Consider the following 24515-nt stretch of genomic DNA (forward strand, 5'->3'; position numbering starts at 1 on the left):
CAAGACGAATGAGTTACTTTAACTTAAAATTTAGAGTGGATCTCCTGGGACATGTAAAAAATGTTAAAATTAACATTTTCTTTTTTACTGTGTATATATATGATTTATACATATTTCAAACTTTCTTCGTACTTAAAAAAAAAATATTTTGAACTATTTTGTTTCAATAAAAATATTTACTATCAAATTGATAATGTCGAAAGTGACATAATAAGTAATATTCCGCTGCGTACGATGTCACGGCAATCCTATCCCAAATATATCGTGTGTTCTCGGTACCGAGTAGATTTATCTCTAAAATGATATATTGTGGGTCGCGAAAGCACATCGGGATATGAACGAGTGGCATAAATTTACCGCTTATTATCCGTTAACCGCGCAAAAAAAAAAAATCGGCAAGGACGCCAAAGATGGCAAGATCGCGTGTGAAAGTACGTACGGCTTCTCGGCGATGACCAATGCGCGCATCGCTTCTGCACGTGTGTAAAGTACGGGATCGCTATCGCGCGGGTCACATGATTATGCGTAACTCGTGAACCTTGGCACGCATATTATGCCTATTATCCTGCGCGCACAATCGATAGGCGAAACGCTCACACGCGTAAATACGTTGGGTACATTTCGAATGGCTGCAAATCAAGCGGTAGCCTCGACGACATATCCCACCTACACTTCACGGATCATTCAACTTCGGTGAACAATGTACATATTTACACCACCCACACCAACTAACGAGACGCACAATGCAAACCCTGCCGCGCTAAAAATAAAATGTCGACGGAGTGGTAGCTGAGATGCTTATCCATTTATACGTCTCTCGGCGATTGTCGAGACAAACGTTGCTATATGTAAAACGAGGTATGCGAGGTATTTCGAAACGCGTTCAATAAAATTTGTTTTATCTATCATTGGAAGCACATGATAATTTGCAATGTTACGCACTACTCAGCGTTGCTGTATTGAAATAATTTTGCCGATACTTTTATCGATTCCGTCTATTAAGTTTTCGAGAATAATTCAGTTAAAATCGATCGGTTGACATTTACGCCTCTGTATGTAGCGCAATAAAGAAAATGACTGATTATTAGTCAGTCGACTTTCGATCACGCAGGACATTAATTCCGGATAATGCCCTTTAATGCTTAGTAACTATTGAACTTCTAACCACTATTGCCCTAGATCGTCGCCATGCCCGCTAATTGATTATTGCGTTGGCGCAGGTTGATGCAATATAGCTTACGGGCATAATAAATAATATCGTCTTCCTACTTATAAACGCTTTATTCTAAATCTAAATAGCGACTGTTTTGCATATCAAAACATTATACAAGCAATAATTTTAATCCAGCTATTCTTTATTTTTTTCTTTATTAATTGATTTTTATTTTCTCTAAAATATTCCAATATATTATTATTATATAGTATAAACTTTTCATGTAAATCATGTCATCATGTCACACTTGTCTTTGTGGTTATTAAGAAACATTATATGTGCAAATGCAGAATAATTCACAATGCATTATCAGAATGCCATACAAATTGTCTTATTATACATAGTGTTTCATAATTATAAAATTAAATATAAAACTAATGTAATTATTCTAACTATAAAATTTAATAGCTCTTTAAAGTCTTATGTGTATAATCTTTAAAATGCATATTATGCGTACATTAATAAGGATTAGTTAACCTTGAGAAATAACAAAAATGACTTTAAAATATAAATTTATCTTAATATTTCCGATTATAGCATTTCTACGATAGTATTCCACAAATGCATAAATCACAACGCGATGAAAAGCCTCTTTAACGCATCGCTGATCTTTCGTCAACATCTTTGTCTAACAAATGTAAACTACTCGTAGCCATCACTTTCCTTCTCATGAAGCTACATTAAGAATGACAATTATCTATCTAGAGAAAGATGTATTATCGAAAATCATCATCTTCGTTAAAGTGTGACTTTGATTAATGAGATATAACGGGAGAAACAGAGACATGTATCGAAGCTCACCATTCGTTTCGGAGCTAATTGGTTACCGCAGAACTTTAATGATCAAAACGTCCTTGTGCCGATGATCGAGGCGCTCTAGATCCCACCAACAATTAGCTATGCAGGAAGAAAACGGTAACAAGGATGCTATGTCCTTCCCATACACTCATACTTTAATCATGTTTTTTCATTAATCATGTTTGTTTGCCTGCCAACGATACGCATCACACGAAGGTCTATAATGACTGCGAAGAACTATCGGTTATTTCGAAACCACAACGTCCTAGAATGCAATACGTTTTTCTCATTAAACTTATATAGCTCCCTCTATGTATTTCCATTTAGAGGTCTCTTTGTAAAAATAATGCTACATAAAGTTCGTGTTGGAGAAGTACTATCCCTTTCAACAGAAAGTTCTCCTAAGAAGAAACTAAAAAGAAAATAATGAAGCCACAATTAGCCTTAGGGAGATTATGAAAGCGGACTGTGTTCTTAAGCACGAGAATTGCAGTTTACACAGCGGCATTAACGTGTCTCTTGATCGCGAGAAGAGAACCTGCTGCAGGGAACAAATCAAGCGATCTAAGTTCTATACAAATCTTATGGCGTGGAATTGACGGGATGAGGGATAATCAGTAGCCACTTTTCTTCCGAACAGCCGTCGAAAAGATCGCAGTGATCTACAATTGTGCCCGATGGGAATCACGATTCCCAAAGATTTATGTTTAAGTCGCGTCGTTAACCGAAAAAAATCTTTGCGGGAGAGAACCGAGAATTCTCGTCATCGTGTTCAATATACACATCTCGTGACACCCGGAAATTAAGTACATCACGACGAAGAGAGAAAGAAAGAGGAAGAGAAAGTTAAGGAAGCGATTTCGATGACATATACCGAAACTGCATCGGTTTCTATCATCGATTCTTTTGATTAGTTTATTAGTCTTGAGACGTAAACAAAGTTAATTCGTTAATCTTCACAGAGGTATAAATTTATAAAATTTAATCAATCAATAGAGAGAAAATTTAAATTAATATAAATAATACTCTCTATCATTGATAATATATCAAAAATTTTGATCGTAAAATTGTTTAAATAAAAATTTATAATATAAATGTAATATAGATATAAAATATAACCTAAAGAGATATTAAAGATAATTAGAGCAAGCTAAATATCGATTAGAAGAAAATAGAGTGTGATTTAAAGGAAAAGTTTACCAAACTTTTTTTTCTATTGACAGAATCTTAAAAGTTTTCTTAATCAGTTATTTGCACCTTAATTTTAGACGTCTCACTTACATAATAAAGTAACTTATTAGTAATAGATATATAATAACGTTTTGAATGCCTCTCAGCCGAAGGCAAATTGTTTTTTTTTCTAGAATAATCTTCGATTAATTGTTGTGATATAGTATTTACTTATTCCGGAACATGACAATAAAATGTATTACCATATTGTTAGATGTAATCATATTGTAGATAATAAATATACTGTAGAAAATAAAAATTTATGATCATAATTTTATTATCTGATTATTGATATAATCAGAATTACAATGGAGTGCCGCAAAAGTTAAATTATGTCTCTCTTCTCTCTCATCTCTCTCTCTCTCTCTCTCTCTCTCTCTCTCTCTCTCGATTTTTTAATTCTCGTTTTACTAAAATAAATATTTGTGGCGACCTTGATAAATACATTTTAGACTTTAAAACTGTTTAATCTTGATTTCTATAACCGCGAGCGATGAGATATCCTCCTTGTTTATTGCATATTCGAGTTCTAAAACAAGTTTTACAGGAATCTCGCAGCAAGATAATTACATAGTTCTGCTAATCGTGAAAGTGGCATCGAACCATGGTCGCCAGAGAACACTGACTAAATGGATTGACAGCATTGTCAAGGTCAATCTCCTCCAGCTAAGTGTTAATATTCACATAGTCAAAAATCGCTATTTTCAAGTAATTGCCCTTAAATTCCATTATTTTTTTAATAAGAAGCTATTGCCTAGCTATGTTATCGTCTAAGTATAATACGGAATTGCTGCTGTTAATGATATATTCGTGAAATGTTTCCCCCTTTCCACTATTACGTATATCATGTATATATTAGCGATTAATAGAATAAACGCGCTGTCATACCGCATCTGTAATAGTATACTTTCGAATAATACGCACCTACGAAAGGGGTGATTAATATTAATATTTCATGAGACGCAAGAAAAACGGAGGTCCATAATATGCAGCTGTTATATCGTGCGGCAAACGCAATTCGCGTATCTAAATTCTCGTATTTTTTTTTTGCACGGATATTAATATTTAAAAGAATTCTATGAGATCTTTGTCTCTCTTCTAAAAATTTCAAAACGCCGAAACTCAAGATTATTATCCGTGCGACGAATCGCACAGACATTTGATCCGATCTCTATGAAGTATAGTAGCGTGTCAGCCTATGATAAAGCATTGCTCAAACGTCTAGGACGTTACAACGCGCGCGATGTAATGGCCTTTGATTATGCGTTGTGTATCACAAAAGAATCGTTGTACTCTCAATTTAACGCCGGTACTGCTCTTGCAAGATCTCTATGTCCTCCGGATAAAGTGAAATTTTTTAAGCAACTTCGGACAAATTGATAGGAGCATGTGTCTTGATCAAAGTCCGGCATGACGGGAGACACGAGGAATATATCATTCAAGTCCGCTATCAATCATCATTATCATTTATTTTAACCTCGAATCAGACAAAAACTATTAAGTATATTTTCACTATTTATCCCGTTTCCACTTATTTTCGTATTATCGAAAATCTAATGGTGAAATCTACTGTGGTGAAATCTTGTCGTTCAATGCCAGATATAAAGTAACATTCGATAAAAGGGAAGAGAGTTCGCGTAAAGGAAGTAACGCGTTAAACAGTTTGCTGATCTCATCGAGACTTCCCTTCGGGAGAAAGTTCATGATTGAATTCTCGCCAATGCTGCGATAAATTAAACGAAAGTTTAAAGTCGTCACGTTCCCCTTGCGAGGCTATTGCTACTATGTATAACGTGCAGCGCCAACCGGGGCTGCTTTGAAGATATATAGCGAACCGGATGCTTTCACTCTCAAGAAATATTTTCGAGAGACGAGTACTCTTCTCTCTATCTTTCTTTCTCCTCTGGGCAATCCTTTTAACGCAATCTTTCAACAAAGATAAAGGTGTGGCCAGTTTCGAACTCCCACGTTCTATACCGTGAGATTCCCATGATATGCTTGATTATTGCATTTTAATATCTGCAATTTTTGCTAACTGATTTTTACAATATAAATTAACAATACATTACGAACAAAGTCAATCAAAGCATCTTAAAAATTGAATTAATATTAATTTATAATGATAGTAACGAAATAACGATGATGTTAATAATTGCTTTCCATTTACACACAAGTGAAACTGAGTCTGAAGTGAGCTGAGTATTTTATACTCAGATTAATGACGTCACTACTTGCTTATTTTGGTAAAAAGTTATCACATGTCAACATAGGTTCATAACCTCACTTTGAAGTGAGTTTACGAGGCTCACTAAAGCACATGGCCTCGATCTTGTGCAGATTATGAGTAAAAACTCAGTTGAATCTCACTTGTCAGAATGCAAAAGGAACGCGCATTCAACTGAGTTATGGCGTCACAAGTGAGAATTATCTGAGAATCGGATGTAAATGGAAAGCAACTAATATGTATGAAAATTACAGATATAAAGCGTTATTTATGCAATATGTATATCAGATTTTTTTTCTAATGAATTAAATTAAAAACAAAACAAAAAAATTTCCAATATAATATTAAATAAATAAACTTTATACACAGTTATAAATTATTTTTGGAGACCGTTAGGCGTTTGAAATGCAAAAGATTGCATAAGATTATATCGATGCGACTTCGTGCAACAATCTCAGAAATGCTTCAGCTCTATGTAACTTGTTCTTTTAATTATCGACGTCGAGATGACGATGCCGGTACACAAGACTCGTGATTATGGGATCGATTAATGAGGTAGCTCGTGCACGGTAACGTTGTTCTTTAGAATATGCCAGATTCGTCACGAGAAAGGAGACTTATCTTAGGTCGGGTAAATCTTATGTCGAAATCTTTAAGATGAGAATATAAAACCAGGCACCTGTCTCATTAACCATTATTGATGCCACTTCTTACAACGGATCGAAGTATATCGCTCATTCTTAGACGCTCGAATATTTATCAGCGTTTAATTCTTATACACGTGTGAATTACATTTATAAATAGTTACATCACTGTAATTATTTTGAGTGTATAATATAATATAATATAAAAGATACATTAGTGCGAAATCTATTCCTTTCGACATTAAAGTTACACTTTATCTCTGCTTTCTTTATTACTCAGTTAGATTAGAATAATTGATTAATTATGAAAAACGTGTATCTTTCGCGATATCTTATGGAATATTTAATTACGTGTTTGCCAACGGCATCACCCGTCATCATTGATTTTTCGAAAAGTTGGAAAGCAGGAAACACCCGGTCTCCTATTTAAATTCACTCAACACGAAGTTTTCTTCTCATTCTTCTTTCACGTAATAATCCGCGTCTTTTCCTGTCGCGACCTAGGGCGAAAAAAGGAACAAGATGAGGAGCGACGTACTTCGGCCGATGGTAATGACTTCCTTGTCTGTACACCCGTTAGAATCTTGAAACCCCTGATTTGCGATTTGATTATGTCGTTCGCGTACCTATTACAATTTCTAATTGTAAGTGCACGGTTATATTGAAGAGGAAAACGGCAAGCCTTAGTATGTCTTGTTTTTTTAATCAGCATCAGCATGTAATCTCATGAATGTTGCACGAGAAAAATTTATGCATTACAAATTCATTTATTCTAAGCTACTTTGAGATATAGTGCAGATTTTATATTTCATAAATTTTAAATTACAATACTGTATAATTTTACCAAAAATATTAAATAATCGTTAACAATAACCATTTGTACGGATCAAGATAACTATTCATTTTTTTATGGAATATAAATTAGTATGTACATTAAAGAGAGTATTAAAACATATAAATTAATTAATTAAAACATTCATAATATTTAAGAACTTTAATTTCTTGTAAATATAAAAATACTTGATAGTTGATCATAGATTTAGAAAGTTTCTCCAACGGATCTATGAAATTACTATTAACATATAAAAATAATAATAGCTCCAGTAGTACAACAATTATCAACTTTTATATTTTAAATATAGAAGATAGCACAACACTTGGACATGGAGAAAAATGTGTCGTGCTTTCTTCCATATTAAAAATTGGTAACCGTTCGAATTTTGTTTTTAAATTAACTATATAGTAGTACTTGAGTAGTAAGTAATGGGAACTGTTTTCAAAATTAGTAATATTTATCTTGTTTTTTTGTATTTTAGAGGGAGATGCTAGATTCCCGAAATTAGTAGCGCATCATATTTTCATTTTTGAGCTTTTAGTATCAAAAATGCAGAAGTTTTTCTTTTATTTTTATAAGGAACTATGTAGAACTATGAGAAGTGCTACTGAACCTGTCATAATTTTTTTTACATTAATAGAATGTCGTACTAACTTTACAGATACAATCTAACTTGTGTAATTAGCATGACATTCTATTAATATAAAAAATGACAGTTCCACAGCAATACTTCTCATATAGTTCTACAGATATTTATAAAAATAAAAAAATTCCACATTTTTTTCATACCAAAAACTCACAAATAAAAATATGGTGTACTAACTTCATGCTAATTTCTCCTAATCATAGTTAGAACTAAAAATCCCACAAAATAACAAGTGGTAGCTTAGAACATGCAACCGGATAGAAAAGCATTCAATAGACAAAATAAAAACTTATAATACAATCTGGGTTTACGTAGCAATGAAAAATTGCTTCTTTTTCTAAATCGATTCTTATTATCATTAACCCTACTTTTTAGTGCCTTCACATTAGTTACGCATAAACCATAACCTCCAATTATATTCGCTTAATTATATAATTGTTTTTATTGAGAATGCGGATATTAAGCTTACTTTAACTATATTGCATTACATTGCGATACTATGACAATCGTTTTATCCTTTGCAAAAGAATGTTCTCTTAAATACATAACGTAAATTTCAGTTAATTAGAAGTTTCGATTAATAAAAGAATCGTCATAAATCGTATAGCAATATATAGATGTTGCGAAGTTTATCGACTCTCATCAAGTTATGATTGCGTAATATTTTTTTTTCACGCGAAGCGAGCGCAATAATAAAGCGTCATCTCCGGCTATGTTGCAAATGGTGTTGTTAGGACAATGTTGAGAATGTGACGATGCCACACACGAGGAAATAAAGTTCCCGCACTGGTATCATCTCCATTGTTGCTGGGTGGTATGGAAAATGGGCCATGTAGACGACAAATTAATATTTAATAATAAGTAACATGTGCATTCTCTTATAAAAGGCGTAAAAATATCGAGGTACACTCAGAAAAAAGATTGCTTCGATTTAAAGAAAGTTTCTTTGCTATATACGGTTAAACCAAAAACTTTCTTTAAATCGAAGCAACCTGTTCTCTGGATATAGACATATATATTAATATAATTACTCATGTAAGAGAAATGTTTATTTCATATTAGAACTTGCTAGCGTTTTAACATATTTTTAATAAGATTATATATGTGTGTGTGTTAATGTTCTTACGATAAATATACATATATCGTCCTCTTACTCTCTTCAAAAGCATCACAACTTAAAAAATTAAGTTTTTTATAAAAAGAAAAAACTATTTTTCACACAAAATTGACTAATTAAATAATATCAACAAAAATAGAAGGCTCTCTTTTTTATTCATAAAAATGAGACAGCTTAAAATGTGTCACTCTTGTAGAAGGTATTAATTATAATCTCTTTAAAAATTTAAGAACAACACAAGTGCAATTCGCCGGACGATTAGTTTATTTTTGATGATTGGTAGAAGTCTGCTTAACTTATTCATAGTAATAATTTAAAAAACCACATGTTTTTAGTTGTGTTACTTTTAAAATAAGGGAACGATATATATAATTAGTAAGTAAAAGAAATATGAACTGAATGAGTTTCTATCAGAGCATAGACGATGAATCTATTAATACATGATTGGAAGCGACGAATATCAACTCCGCAATGCTCGTACAATCTGTGGACAAAAAAAAATACACGATATATTTTATTTAAAATGCACAATATTAATTCTCGGATCCAACAACTCGCAGCGGCATTGTCGAAAGTAACAGCCAACAGCTTGAACTATTACTCAAGAATCGCATTACGTACGAAACACGGAGCCTGCGTACCTTTCGTCACCCGGACTTGATTGTTCTATTATGCAGAAAGCGCTCGCGGTTCGTCACTAGAAAGTAAAGTAAGTCATGCGTATTTAAGGAAGACCGATTGCCGTGTCATCATGCAACGTTTCCTCGCTGAGCTCAATGCAGATCTCTTCTACGAAAATAAATGTAGCAAACGAAACCAAGTGTGAATGTATAGACTATTAGCGATTAATTGACATTTTCATGCTCAGTCTAACTTGAAAGAACCGATGCATACCGGAGTAAATTTATACTCTATTGCTTAGAACATATTTTTACACTTCCGTTTGACGAATATTATGTCAATTACTTTCAATTGTTCCAGCTAATTTTGCAAATTTTACAACCAGAACAATTTTTTTATGTTTAATGAGCAATAACATAAAAATACATACAAACTTTATATCAAGTAATATCATATTTCCTGCACTAAACAAATATTATTGATATGTATTAAATTAGTAAACGAATATTATTAATATTTATTTAAACGTGAATTACGATATTTTTATTTTTCCACATTATTCAATATAAATATCATAGTAGTTTTATTAATCGTTTTATTCATAAGTCAAACTGTAGTCAAACTTCTTTCATACATTTCAGTCTATTTTGAAATTATATTACTGCTATGTCAAATATTTTTTAACAATATTTGGTTAAAAATTTCTCTTTTTTTATACGTATCAAAGGTGTTGTATCTCTCTTTACGATCAAAACGGAAAGTGGTCAAGGCCCGTGATTCCTAATCACGATAAATTACGAGAATCCCGCGGAATCACACCAACAAATTGCTGGTTGGTGCCTCATTACATTGCGGCGAGCCGTAATTGGCGTGGTGAAATACCGTCGACAGACCGTGATTTAACAAGTCCATTGAGCTAGTTCCTTTCGATGCGATCCGAAAATCGGATAGCCTTCGTAGCGAATGAGCGACTGGATAAATCAAGACAGTGCTTTGAAAAAAAAAACAAAATATGAAAAGATCGAGTCAGTCACTGCGAGAATAAATATGCGTATTCACAGAACTAATCTGCATTGCATTGCGGGTGATTTTCTTATTACAGTCGTTGCTTAGTCGTATTACGTAAATATCGTATATCTCATTAAAAACGATTACTTCTGGTATAATTCACTCATAACGTTAACTGTCCGTGGTCAGTGCGCTCGTGAGATTTGTGAAGATAAAAAAAAGACGGGAATGTCGGAAGCGTTGTCAACCCGGTGCCATGTGTCTCAGACACCGATTGACAAGCAGAGCCGAGGAAATAAGGGTCTTAACTTTATACACGCTCTGCGCAAGGATCTCTGGAGACGCACTAAACCCTCGGTAAGCGTCGACTTGTCATCGACGTAATTGACTTTCTCTTGTGTCGAGTATAAAAGAAACGGTAAGATCGCCTGTCGGTAAGGTACAAACTAATCAAGGAAGTTCGATGTCCGCGGATTAATTAATAATAGCCCGACTATAGATGCTCGACCGAAACAACGCGGAATCTTTTTTCTTATCTTTTTTACATAACATGTATTTTTAAATAAATTTCATTTATACGCGACCGATAATCTGCAAAAGGAGCGTAAGTATAATTTAACATTTAAACGTTAACAAAAAGATTACGATTATAAAAATCAATTAAAATAAACGAATTTATTTCAAGAACAAAAATAGCCGGTTTTACGGACAAAATAATTCCAATTTATATTCCGTAGAAACTTATCCCTTTCGTATTGCAATAATAAAACGTATCATTTTATAGGAGACTGCGAGTACTGTGTTTACAACATAGAAATAATTTAAAAAAGCACTGTACTATAATTCAAACATCGTTATAAAGCGGCTTATGTAAAAAAAAATGAACGTCGGTTGCACAAAATTCAGATATACTTCTTAATTCCATAAGAAATGAAAGCGTAAATACTCGATTTATTGTATGTACATATTCTACTATACGGTATCTTTCTGTAACTGCCAATATAATAAATCGATATGGCATTCTCAAGATATTCCACGAAGCTTCTTGGAAATCGCGATTGAACATGCAACTGCTGCATGCGGGCGATGATCTATTCACGCTTTTATCGAGGGTAATCATTAATAGATGCAATTAATAAATCGTGTATTTTATCGAGTTTCTCGATATCGACTATTGAAGTCGCTTCTACATACCTCTTGGCTGCGTGTTTTTCTCTCGAGAAATATCTCGCTCTTTGCCCACGGTGCATAACTGGGTCGTAAATATCGGTACCCGCAATTTAACCATGTTGCGCATATGTCGCACATAATCCTACCAGTAAGATGCAATCTTTCTCACAAAGACCTGTTCTTTGTTTCAGATGGAGCACCGGTTCCCGAGGACACAGTTGTACACGAGGTAAGAAAAATTTTCGCAGAATAATAAAAAGAAACAACTTCCCTCTTCCTCATATATAATTGTCTTACCGTAATACAATTCATATATTTAAAAATTGATAAAAATTCGTGAGACATATACACAAAATATCCTATTATATAACAATAAACTGAAGGAAAAAATTGGTTCAATATGACATAGCATTTTTAATTCGATACAGCAGCCAATTTCGGATTGCGTTAGCCTATCGAAATTCTATATTAACATTGCGGATAGGCTAACGCAATCAAAAATTGGCTGCTGCAACCAAAAATTGACCAGCCAATTAAAAATGCTATGCTATATTTTACCATCTAATTTGTTGCAGCAGCCAATCTTTTCTTTCAGTATATTATTATTATTATACGATACTTTTTATAACATATTCTGAAGATCGACTTGAATTAAGAAAAAATCCTAATCCGAAAATATTGGAAATAATAATAATAATTTTCTAATACTTGATTGATGATCGCGTAGAATTTTCATGCGTAAGTCCGTATTGCGTTTAGAGGCATATCAATTCATTTGTTATTGATACGGTTTGGGTAATCTCGTGTACAACTGCTTCGACAGGCGATTATTCTAGGCTTAAACATTTACGTTAACAGATCCCAGCCCATCCATTTCAAGACGATGAATCTATGAAATATCACGTCTATCTGTAATATTTACAAATTCATTACCTCGAATTAAATAAAAAATTATTCGTGACTCACCGATACGATGCGCAACAGCGGAATTGTATCTGTAATACATAAATATAAACTCTAAATCATATTTGGATTCAAAATAATTCATATGTAAAAAGTTTATTTGCAAAATAATTCATATCTAAAAAGTTTATTTGCCTTTCAAATAACCATTTCATAAAATAATTATGTAACTTTCTCAAAAAAAATTCACGTTCAATTTCTTAAGTGTGAATTAAAAAATTTTTTAAGTAAACTTTCTTATTTTTAACACAAATCATCACAATAGATGATTAAAAATTACATAGAAATTAAGGATTTTTTTCTCTACAGGTAGCACACACAAATAATTGAAATAATGTATGAGATACTCACCTCATCTGGTGCTCCGCCGTTGCCGGATGCTTCCTAGGCCTCCTCTTCCTCTCAGATTCTTTTCAAACCACACACTCGCGAAAACTCGGTAATTAACACTCGCGCCAATATTTATATCTGAAAAATAATTATTATGCGAATTGAATTTTTTATTTGCCTTTCAAATAAATATTTCATAAAATAATTTTATATTGTGTATATATATATAAAATTAATATATATAATTTCAGAAAAAAGTTCAAATTTAATTTTTCAAAAATGAATTTAAAATTTTAAAAGTAAAAATCTATTTTACATAAATCGTCCCAATGAGTGATCAGAAATCAAACAGAAATTAAAGATTCTTTTTCTGATGTAATAGTAACACAAATAACATATAATTTGTGAAACACTGACTTCATGGTTGTTCCGCTGTCGCTCCAGGCCTCCTCCTCCTCTCAAATTTCCTCAAAATTACTCGCGAAAACTAGATAATTAACAACTCGCGCTAATTATCAGAATAAGACGATCGCGCGTCATTTGGAACGACACTCCCGATATCAATGGCATACGACGTACTTATCATACTGCGACGTATCGAGACGGAAGTAAGCAATGGGAAAAGAAACAGACGAAGTAACTATAGAACGATACGCTGCGATTCGCTCGGAATGTGTTTATCAAACAAGACACACCGACGCCTCGCAATGTTTCGAGAACTGATCGGCGCGGAGGTAAGCTTTAACGAATCACTGATGTATGAAACTTACGTTGCAAAATTGTCGACAAAATTGAAACGCGAAATTAAACCACTATAATTACTGATTCCATGTGTCACGACTCCACTTACGACACTACTTGATTCGGACACGTATCGAACACTGCACGCAACGTTCTAATAATGGCTGACGATTGACGAATAGTGAAAATAGCGTCGCACGGCAACTTCACTCCGAACGGTCAGAACGTGAGGCGTCGTCTACAATACACGGAGTAAGAAGTAAGAGTAAGAAATTGACCAATCACAGTCGAATGTGAGAAGAATAATCGACTGTGATTGGTCAATTTCTTACTCTTACTTTTTACTCCGTGTATTGTAGACGACGCCTGACGCAGCGCCGCGTCGGTTAGATTAACGACTGACAAGTTCAAGACGGACCGTTCGAGAGTATACGATCAAAATTTGGCATCGCACGTATTTCGAACACGCAAATCTTACTATTAGACGAATCGTAAACCACACGTATCTCATTAATGAATTGCCATTATCGTGCTTTCTTGTGGTTTTTAAATTACTCCATATATACAGTTCGCGTATATTCAAATCCAGTAACAATTCTTTATATCGAGCAAAGTAATTCATTTAAAAATCATTACAAAGATCTCAAACGCGATACGGGAATTGCCATCAATCGTCATTTCCTATCGTTTCGATCTCGGCTCGGATCTCGGGCAAGTAATATCGTGCGAAATCTGCCTTCGTAAGAATTAATAGCTTCGGTACCTCGAATGACCTCAATACACTTACGAATCGTCATTCGTCGACAGTGATCGCTCCTGCTGACTGAATATAGCCACGCACTACGCGCAGGAATTAGGGGCTCCGCACAATAAAAGGAACACGGAACAGAGAACAGAGAATAAGAATTTCAACCTATCAAAAATCATATATTGTGGAATACACACTGCGTATTCCACAATACATGATTTCTGATAGGTTGAAATTCTTGTTTTCTGTTCCCTGTTTCTTTTATTGTGCGGAGCCCCTTAGACTGCGGTCAGAGATTTCACCTGAGTGTGCTATTTTATCCTTGTTTTACGATAAAGATAGAATGACGCACTAAGGGCACTCAAGCGAAGTTTTCGAACAACCTAAGAGGCGACGTAGTGTAGTCAACTTATTACTTTATCGTAAGAAAGAACGAATGATTGATTAAAGCTTGGCCACAGGCCACTGTGTCGCTTTTTATCGCGTAACATATTTATGGACAGAATTAAGTAATCGTACGATCCGGCTATTAATTATTTAGAATGATTGCGTTTTCCCTTGATCGTATACTCTTCTCGATCGCGCCTCGTAGGAAAATTATGTTACGACATACGGAACACGCCTCGCCACCTTCCGACTCGAATCACGTCGCACGAATGATAAGACGAATGTGTATGTACAAAAGGCCGTTACGTTCCAAGGTCAAGGCCGCGCCGCTGTAAACAATGAGCGCCGAGCGGCGAATGTTTCGTCGCGCGCCGGCCATGACGTCATATTATATGTACATACATTTAGAATATAATTTTATTTCTGATTTTTGTGCCGTTTGTGTAAAGCCTACTTTACGCAGTTTATAATTTTTGTTAGATGTTTTAAGGTAAAATATAATGCATTTTTATTTATAATTTATGTCCTATATTTTATGTATGTAGAGTTTAATACATATTTTATATATAGGTACAATATATTTTAATTTTTTAAATTTATTTCGTTTTATGCAGTACATTTTGAATAAAATATTATTTTATGTTTCACCAGCAAATTTAACGCGGTACGAACGAATTATTATGTTTTTTACTTTTATATTTTGTCTGTTCCTGTACTAGAGACTGTACTAGAACTATCTTTCTCGCTTACGACAAATATCAAATGTATACCTATCTCACTTTAAGTTCCAAAAGTGTACACTAGTTCAGTCACAGAAATAGACCTATTAACCCTTACCGTACCATCTACAATTTGGTGCCTCATCCATACTATCAAGGGTCACTTCAAATCTCTTCGTTTTTTCACCTCTTCAAAATAATTTAAAAATTCTCTAAAAATTCACCAACGTACTTTCAACTTTCTAGAATAAATATTGACTCTTTATTTTGGAAAATAATAAAATGTAATATAATTTATAATTACCGAAAGACTCCAAGAAACTTGCACGAACAGGAATCGCTCGGTCACTAATTACCCATATTAGTACGGTAAAGGTTAAATAAATGATTTATCACATAATACGCGTTTCACTTTTTAAATGCAACTAAATATATATAACGATGATTTCTCAATTAAAACGTTTTTATTAAAAGAATGAATTATATAACTTATAATGTAAAGTCGACACTTGAACTATTTTTTCTTTTGTAATTTGGAATGTCAACTTTAAGATATATTGAAACATATTTTTTCTTTACATATTTTTATTTTAGAATTTTACATTTTTGTATGAACAAGTGCACTTTTTTCATTTTGTTAACTACGTTTAGTTATAACAATTTATATACAATTTGTGTTATAAATATACAATTTTACAAATATTTTCTAAAGATGTCAAAATATACGTAAAAATCGCTTAATAATTTTTATATAATTGTAAAAGTGATGAAAATTAATTCAGAACACGAAAGACCCAATGTGTGTAGTAAAAGTGCCAAAAACTAAGATGTGTGCTAAGGGTTAATATATCCTACAAAACATTAAATATACATAATATATACAATGTATGTACAACCATGTATATTACATGTACCATGTATATATTTTTTTATGCAATGTACATACAAGGTATATATATACATATGTTACCACAATGACGTACAGGGTGTTGCAGATACATACTAGGCAGTACGACGGGTTGCGCGGCAAACTTTGCATGGCCAAGCGTGGTTTAATAGACAATAACAGTGACTTTATACATTATACAATGACAGTGACTTTATATTATAAAGTTTATGTTATAAAGTCACTGTCATTGTCTATAAAACCGCGTCTGCCCATGCAAAGTTTACCACGCAACTCGTCGTACTGCCTAGTATGTATCTGTAACACCCTGTATATTAGAAGTTCTCTGTATATACATTTGTACATACAATGTATATAATTTACATTATCATGTATATACCCATAAAACATTAGGATATGTGAAATACGTACATCACATATCCTAATGTTCATAAAACTTCAAGGAATTTTTCAGATTTTTTAATCAATTTTTTAGTACTGGATTTTTTTATTTTTACCAACATGAGAAAATTATACGGTATTAAAAAATTCTGAAAAAAATTCTAAAAAAAATTCTTAGAGTTCTACGAGAAGAAAATAAATAACTTTTTTTTCTTGCACACACACACACACACAAACAGTTTTTCTGTAAAGTTGATAGTATTTGAATAAAAAATTATTGAAAATCAATTTTTAGCAATTTTTATGATATGTGTTAACTATTATGAAAATTGCAAAATGGTAGAGGACTTTTCGACTCATTGTCAGTTTAGTCCGGTTTACCTGCCCACGAGTATTGTCGGCAGAATTATCAAACACTCTGTTATATATTACGTACCAGAATATATATCCATATCATGTAAACGAAATGTAAATTTATTTAATATTGTATGCTGTATATACATACAAAATACATGAATAGATATACGTATTATGTACCGAAATGTATATTCATATCATGTATATAAAATGTAAATTTATTTAATATTGTGCACTGTATATACACTTGAAATACATGAATGGATATACATATTATGTACAGAAATGTATATTCATATCATGTATATGAAATGTATATGCATTAAATATTGTGTACTGTATATACACTTGAAATACACGAATGGATATATATATCATGTACCGAAATGTATATTCATATCATGTATATGAAATGTATATGCATTAAATATTGTGCACTGTATATACACTTGAAATACATGAATGAATATACATATTATGTACCGAAATGTATATCTATATCATGAAATGTATATACATTTTACATGCAGGATATTATTTTCACATGATGGAGAAAAAATGCATATACATAGAATATCCAAATACCCTAAAACATCTAACGAAAATTATAAACTGTGCGTAAAGTAGGCTTTACAACACACACGGCACAAAAATCAGAAATAAAATTATATTCTAAATTCTGACATACAGGTCAGAAACAATACATACAAAACAAATCATCTACAGTTTAATTATAAATGATCTAAAATAGATATTTTTTAATAACGTATTTTTTTAACTGACATGTTATATTGCGTGCTAATCATTCGCTGCATACTTATCGAAACGAGTTGTACATGTATGTCGCATATTCTTACTTTGTCCAGATTTATTGTCCAGATATTTCTTCTATAACGTTACATTTGGTCGGAATGTACAGCATAGGGCGCTTGGTGTTCATTGTTACGCGGCGGTTGGTCTTGGCCTTGACGTAACGGCCTACTGTGCGCTTATCGTATTATCATTTACACAGTAAGACTTAAGGCAATAGGGAGACACGATCCTCTCCGTGTAACTTTATCCTTCGAAACATAATCACGAGAATCAAGTAAGATGCAATTATTACACCGATCAGCGATCATTGACCAGAGGCGATTATTAACTTTCACTATTGATAGTTCGTAAATATATCGAAATTATTTATGAAAGCAGATATTTTATGTGATTTATTCGAGATTATAATCGAAGCGATAGAACATAACAATTAAAAATTATTTTGTGAAAATGGTTTCTTAATATAAATGAGCTAAAATGTACTTTAAGTAATTAAAATTAAATTCACCTGTGATATAGAAATTATTAAAATGATTAAAAAACCAATTTTTACATATAATTGTAACTATGTGTAATAACTTTTCTTTGTCAACTTCGATTGTTCAAAAATTGTAGTGACCCTTATACTTTTATAGAATTTTCCATTTTAATTAATGTAAAATAAAAATATTATACAGTATTTATAAGATATCTTCTATGTTAACTTAATCGAACATTGTGTAGTCACATGAATATTTTACACGGATTATAGATACATTCAGATATAATTGCATTTAAATATTTATTCATGTTCTTCTTTTATATTAATTTATAAGATAGTTATCTGTACAATTATTAACGCCAACCATTGTTCGATTTACACCTGAGCGATGATACAATTGTCAGATAAATTAGATGACTTTTCCTTCTTGCTTCTCTCTCATGTATTGCTTCTCACATCTCATAATTATTTCTAAAAACTGATAGACTTAAGCACAAAAATATTTATATATAAAATTGAAATAAAAAAAGTTAATGATAATTAATGGTAAAAAAAATGACTAAAAAGTTTTTAATATTTTAGTACAATTTTGTAGTATATTAATTTTTCAATAATCTTATTTATTTCTATATTTTGTTAATCTTTTAAACAAGAAAGAAAAACGATGGACTTTAATGGATAATTAAAAGAGGCATTATAAATTATTAGCTTGTATTTTATTACATACATTGCATTGATTTTGCCCCACGATTGCAATATCACACTTTCGCGTATCACAACATATGTATGTGCTTCGATAATGAAGCTTAAGTTTCTTCATAGTACAATGACTCGCGCTGCATTAAGAATTACGGATCATCTATTCGATCCATTGTATAGCCCGCGGCTGCGTGTACTGATTGTCCCTAATTCATATATAATTCATACCAACCGAGAGTAGAGACGCTATCCTGCTAATTGGATAGCACATGCACATCGACAAGATAATACAATAATTTGCAGGTGTATCACGCGCGTGCATTTTGCCTATATAATATAAGAACGCGTTGCAAGACTAATTTGCGTCCTGTAATCGCGTAATAATAGCGTGTCCTTTCTTTCCTCTCTCCCTTTTTCTTCTTAATCTATCTCGATCGTTCTAGAGAATATTAAACCTTTCGTGCTGCTTCAAATCCTGTTTGAACATTACACATTAAAATGTTGGGATAAAATGACGAAAGAGATAATACGTTTATGTGACCAAGCAAGCAGCTATAAGAACTTACTGATCAAACGCGTGCTATTTTATCAGTAACACTTTAATTCCTAAGTTAATAATCATTTTGCCCAGCATATATGTCAAGTGTGCAAATAGCGAAACTAATTACATTCTATAATCATGTTCAACAATTTTAATGTGTCTTTTTGTTTTATAACTTTCTTATTATCGCTAATCGAGCATGTCCGATATGTTTGTTTCGAGGTTAAAGGACTTAAAACTTTTTATTTAAGCACTATTACCTAATAATGTGACATGAATACACGATATATCAACAATTACATTTGCATATAGTCTTTTTATCTATTTCATTAAAATGCAATTACGCTTATATTTATGTTATATTTTTTCAGAAATAATAATCTACATTTCTCAAAGAACTAATAAATATACGTATTGTGAAATATTCAGATCTATATCGAAAAAAAAAATTGCTGATACTTTTACTATAACATTAATCTTGCAAATCATTCTAATGGTTAACTAAATGGTAAATTAAATCATGTTTTCTGATCGTATAATTATAACTCATTTTCTCGTCATTTAATTTTTTTGTATTATTTCATGATAATGTGCAAAATTATTTTTACGTCTCCTATCTCTATGATGATAAATTTTTATGTGTATTTATTATTTTAAACAATTACAATTTGAATTTGAAACAGAATCGACGAAATAATAAATCTAATTAAGTGAATAAAGGTTTCTATTTTTTTATTTCACGGATTATTATTTTATATATTTTTCAGATTTTTATTTCATAATATTTCACACTAAATCATGCCACATAGTTTTCAAAGAGAGATTTGATTGAAAATAAATGATTATTACAAGTAATTTGCTTTTTAATTATAATAAAGTTAATGATTATACATTATTGCTATCATTAATTCGTTATTACTAATAATATAAATATTAAATTATTATTGCATTACACCAATAGAGATTAATGAACACATTTGAATTGAAAAATTTAATATAATTTAATTTAATTGTTCCGCGCAATATGAAAAATTTATATAATTTCACACAATGTATAATGTCGCAAAGGTAATCTTTCAATTTGTCTTGCTACAAAGACGATAGTGCCACCTAATTATATTAGTTGAAGAAGGCTTATAATTATATCAGGATGATTAACTGCGACACGTTATTTCGTTCCTGATACGATCAAAACTGCATGCATAGTACCTCGTTTGCCAGGTCTATCGCTCATTTCTCATTGCAAACCACGATGAGGCATCCATCATACTTGCGTTCGCCGGTGTATGTTAAATTTATTGTCTACAAGTTCATGTAACATTCAGAGTGGCCATAGGCTATTATACGATCCTTTCCTGTCAAAACATTTTTCGCGAACCATTGATTTATAATCGCTTTATTGCAAAACCTTACGTGTTTGTTATTCTTATTTAAGCAATATTATGGAACGCTTATGCGCATAATACAAAGAAAATAAAAAAAATATAAACACCTATAAGAGATAAAATGTAAATACCTGCTTTGTATACATATAAATTCTTTGTTAAACATTTTGACGCTTTATATTTAATAATTATAAAATGACTAATTCTTTAACATCAAATACATAAATCAGGAATGTCTTGCTGAGATACGTAAGAAGTGTGTGTGTTGTGTGTGTGTGTGTCTTAACATTATCAATTTTCTCTAGATTGGATCAATAACGGACTCTCATCAAATTATATACCAAATTAAATCCGCGTTATTTTGAATTTGCAATCTTATTTTTTATTGTGAATATGTAACAGTTCAACGTTTCATTACGAACAAACAAAAAATTTAACATCCATCATTATTCATTTAAAAATAATTACTTGTCATTGTTTGATTAAAAGTTTTATCAGTATTTTAACGAATTTTGAGTTAAAGTGTACAAGAAACAAATCTTAAGATACAAGTACATTCATTCGCGATATTGCGTTTATAAAGATAACTCTGATACGACAGTGAGGTATTATAATATCGAGAATCGAGCAGATACAGTTATGTCGGAGTGCTGACCTGACATATTCATAACAATGCTAGGCGTGTCGCCGACGTGTTGCAACTGATTTCAACAACCGTCTATGCGTTTTGTTCGCGTTACCATCGATCGCGACGCGTAAGCATATGCGTGCACCGTACATAATCGAAACGCACTATTGTGGAACGATATATGTAGACGCTATACTAACGCACGAATCATGACGTACTCATGGTAACTAGTCTTGCACAGGCGGTCGCTGGCATGAAGATGCCTTAAATGTCAAGGCGAGGACACGGTGGACTGCTTGAACACACAGGCCGTCTCTCTTTGGCCTACAAGCTCGGCTGATGCACTCCGCGAAAGGGAACCTCGCATTCATTGAAACCTTTCCTGTCAAGCTTGAATAATCTCTAATCACTGCAGCCTCCATTGCATTATAGATACTACGAAATTCCGAGAATGTTATAGAAAGTGATAGTTCCGGTATATAATGGTTATACACACAAAATGGACAACATCTAAACGTTTGATAGACGCTGATCTGGAAATAATTTTGTTGAACTATCAAAATAATTATATAGAAAATTTAAATATAATGAGCAAAAAACTTTAATACTCTAGTAATCAGCTTGAGCATCTCTCTCTCCTACATAATTATTTTTATAGTTTAACAAAATTATTTTCAGATCTGTATTTAGCTAAATTTTTAGGTTTTACTTCAATAAAAACCGTTCTTTTCGATTTGTATCTATTCAGCGTTTTTAGAACATTTTCTCGAATCAGAAAAATGCAGATTCGGAAATTTCTGTATTTAATGCTGTATGAGTGCAATAAAAAAGCAAATTTTAATTTAGTCTTTGTTTAATTTCCGTAACGCATATTCACCATTATTACATAATTTAATTAACGTTAAAAGCTATTATTTGTGTGTGTATGTGTTTGTGTGTGTGTGTGTATGTAAAAACACTACTTCGAAATAATATTAAAATATTAAAAATTACATAACAGAAAATTCGATATTCTTCTGTCATGTTTGTATCATGAATGACCATTGATAGTGGTAGGTAATTCGTAACGGTTGATTTAAAATCAATTTCCTGATGTTAAAGTGAACCGACTATTTCGCTCATTAAGTACACGGATTTTCGATATACGTAACAAGACATTTGAAAGCGCGAGGAAAGTTCATGAATAACAAGCTGTTGAATTTAGGAGAGTACGTTTTAGCGACTCATAAAACATTTTTCTGTTTGTGCGTTGATTACATGTGTGTGGACTTTCTCCCTATCGCATTGATGTTTATTGTTTGAAAGACGACGTTAATATTTCCTGTATAATTAAGGGGGAACTTTTTTCTGTATTTTAGGACTCCGTGGCGTCGGCGTCAGAGGTAGGCGAAGAATATGACGATTCCGACATGTATATGGAGCCGGATGAATCCGCAACGACTTCGCCACCAGATCGTACAGAGGAAAGTTCACAAAAGACTAATCAAAACGAGACATTAACCGATACTACCGACAAGAATAACGAGAAATCATTCGAAGTTGAGAACCCTGAAACTTCTAAAGATCAGGAGGCAAAGAACACGGATCATACACAGGTTGCCGATGTGGACAGAGGTTTAGAAACCGAAAGTCAAAATTTCTTCCCGACCTTTGCGGAACTCTTTGGAAATCACAGACTTTCATTTGCGGAACAGCAGCAGCGATATCGTCCTAACAGATTCCTAGGCTATTTCCAACGCGATCGTAATTATCAGACCGCCGCGAGTACTAAGGATCAACACTCTATACTAGGATCAGGTAACTTCGGCGTGATCCGCGGAGGTACTTATTATCCGGAGGATAAAGAGAATGACGAGTACGCGATAGATGAGAGTCTTTACAATCCGTACTATCATAATCGTGGTCGTGCGCAGTATTATAGAAACCCAAAACCGCAGCCAATTCGGGGCGGTGACTTCTTCGCAAACTTCCGTGATTTTGCTGACATTACGGCACCGCCAAAGTCCAGTTTCTCACATCTTTCGGTAGTATACGCTAACAAGAACGGCAGTTCTACTGGACGTGTCACGGAACCGAGAAATATCATCGAGACTCTCAGGATGTTGGAAGAAGAGGAGCGATCTAACGAGGAAGAAGTGTCCACGGAAATACCGAGGAAAAAGCAGAGCAAGGGCAAGGTGAAGCTTATGAAGATGAAACAGTACGAGGAGGACAAAGCCAGAAGATCTCGCATGTCCGTCGAACCGCTACTCGCTCTCAGCTGAGCGTAAAGAAATATCGCTAAAGTGTATGTTAATATGGACGCAAACCTCGGGATTTCTCCCAAACGCGGAATTTGGCCTCGAGATCAGAACCAAAGTCTGAAAAGCGTCATTTTTCTATTATTGGAGGAGAATGTACTGAAACGTGCAACAGGAACATAGAAGGTTCGCATCTTTGTTCATGTGCGGATGATACTGTGCGCGCATACGAACTTTTCGATCAAGCCGAAAAGCTGGCGACTGGAGAATCGTATTTTGAAATTAACGCGCGACGCGTCGCCGGTTAGACGGTATATACAATTCCTATTACTGGAATTCCGAAGACACTCTGTATCGATACAGGGATAAGCGAAAATGTCTGTTTATTGTTCTAATTTTCCGGAGCTGACGTGAGTCTGTTGGATCCATTCAATTATATTCTTTATATTACATCTGCAAATTTATTATTATCAAAATAAATATAGTATTCATTTTTTTTTCATATACAAGTTACATCATTTTTATTGATTTCTTGAAATTAATTAATGCTTTTAATCAACACATAATAATTAATGAATCTTACAGACTTAGTATCAGTAACTGTGTTACAGATTTTGAACAGATTTCGTCAACTCCGGAAGATAAATTTAATACTGTACAAAACTTCTATATCATTTCCTGAGCGATGC

At 32.9% G+C, this 24515-nt stretch overlaps 1 protein-coding gene across 1 annotated transcript in view; it reads left to right on the forward strand.

The window, feature by feature from the left end:
* Positions 1-24280, forward strand: part of LOC108766770 (uncharacterized) — a 65773-nt gene extending 41493 nt beyond the window's left edge. The window contains exons 3-4 of the mRNA XM_018516264.1: positions 11698-11735; positions 22945-24280. Of these exons, the coding sequence (XP_018371766.1) occupies positions 11698-11735; positions 22945-23850 (944 nt within the window). The 3' untranslated portion in view covers positions 23851-24280. The remainder of the gene's footprint in view (positions 1-11697; positions 11736-22944) is intronic.
* Positions 24281-24515: the final 235 nt, after the last annotated feature.

The sequence above is a fragment of the Trachymyrmex cornetzi genome, unplaced genomic scaffold (genome assembly GCF_001594075.2).
Source record: "Trachymyrmex cornetzi isolate Tcor2-1 unplaced genomic scaffold, Tcor1.1 scaffold62, whole genome shotgun sequence".
Lineage (NCBI taxonomy): Eukaryota > Metazoa > Arthropoda > Insecta > Hymenoptera > Formicidae > Trachymyrmex > Trachymyrmex cornetzi.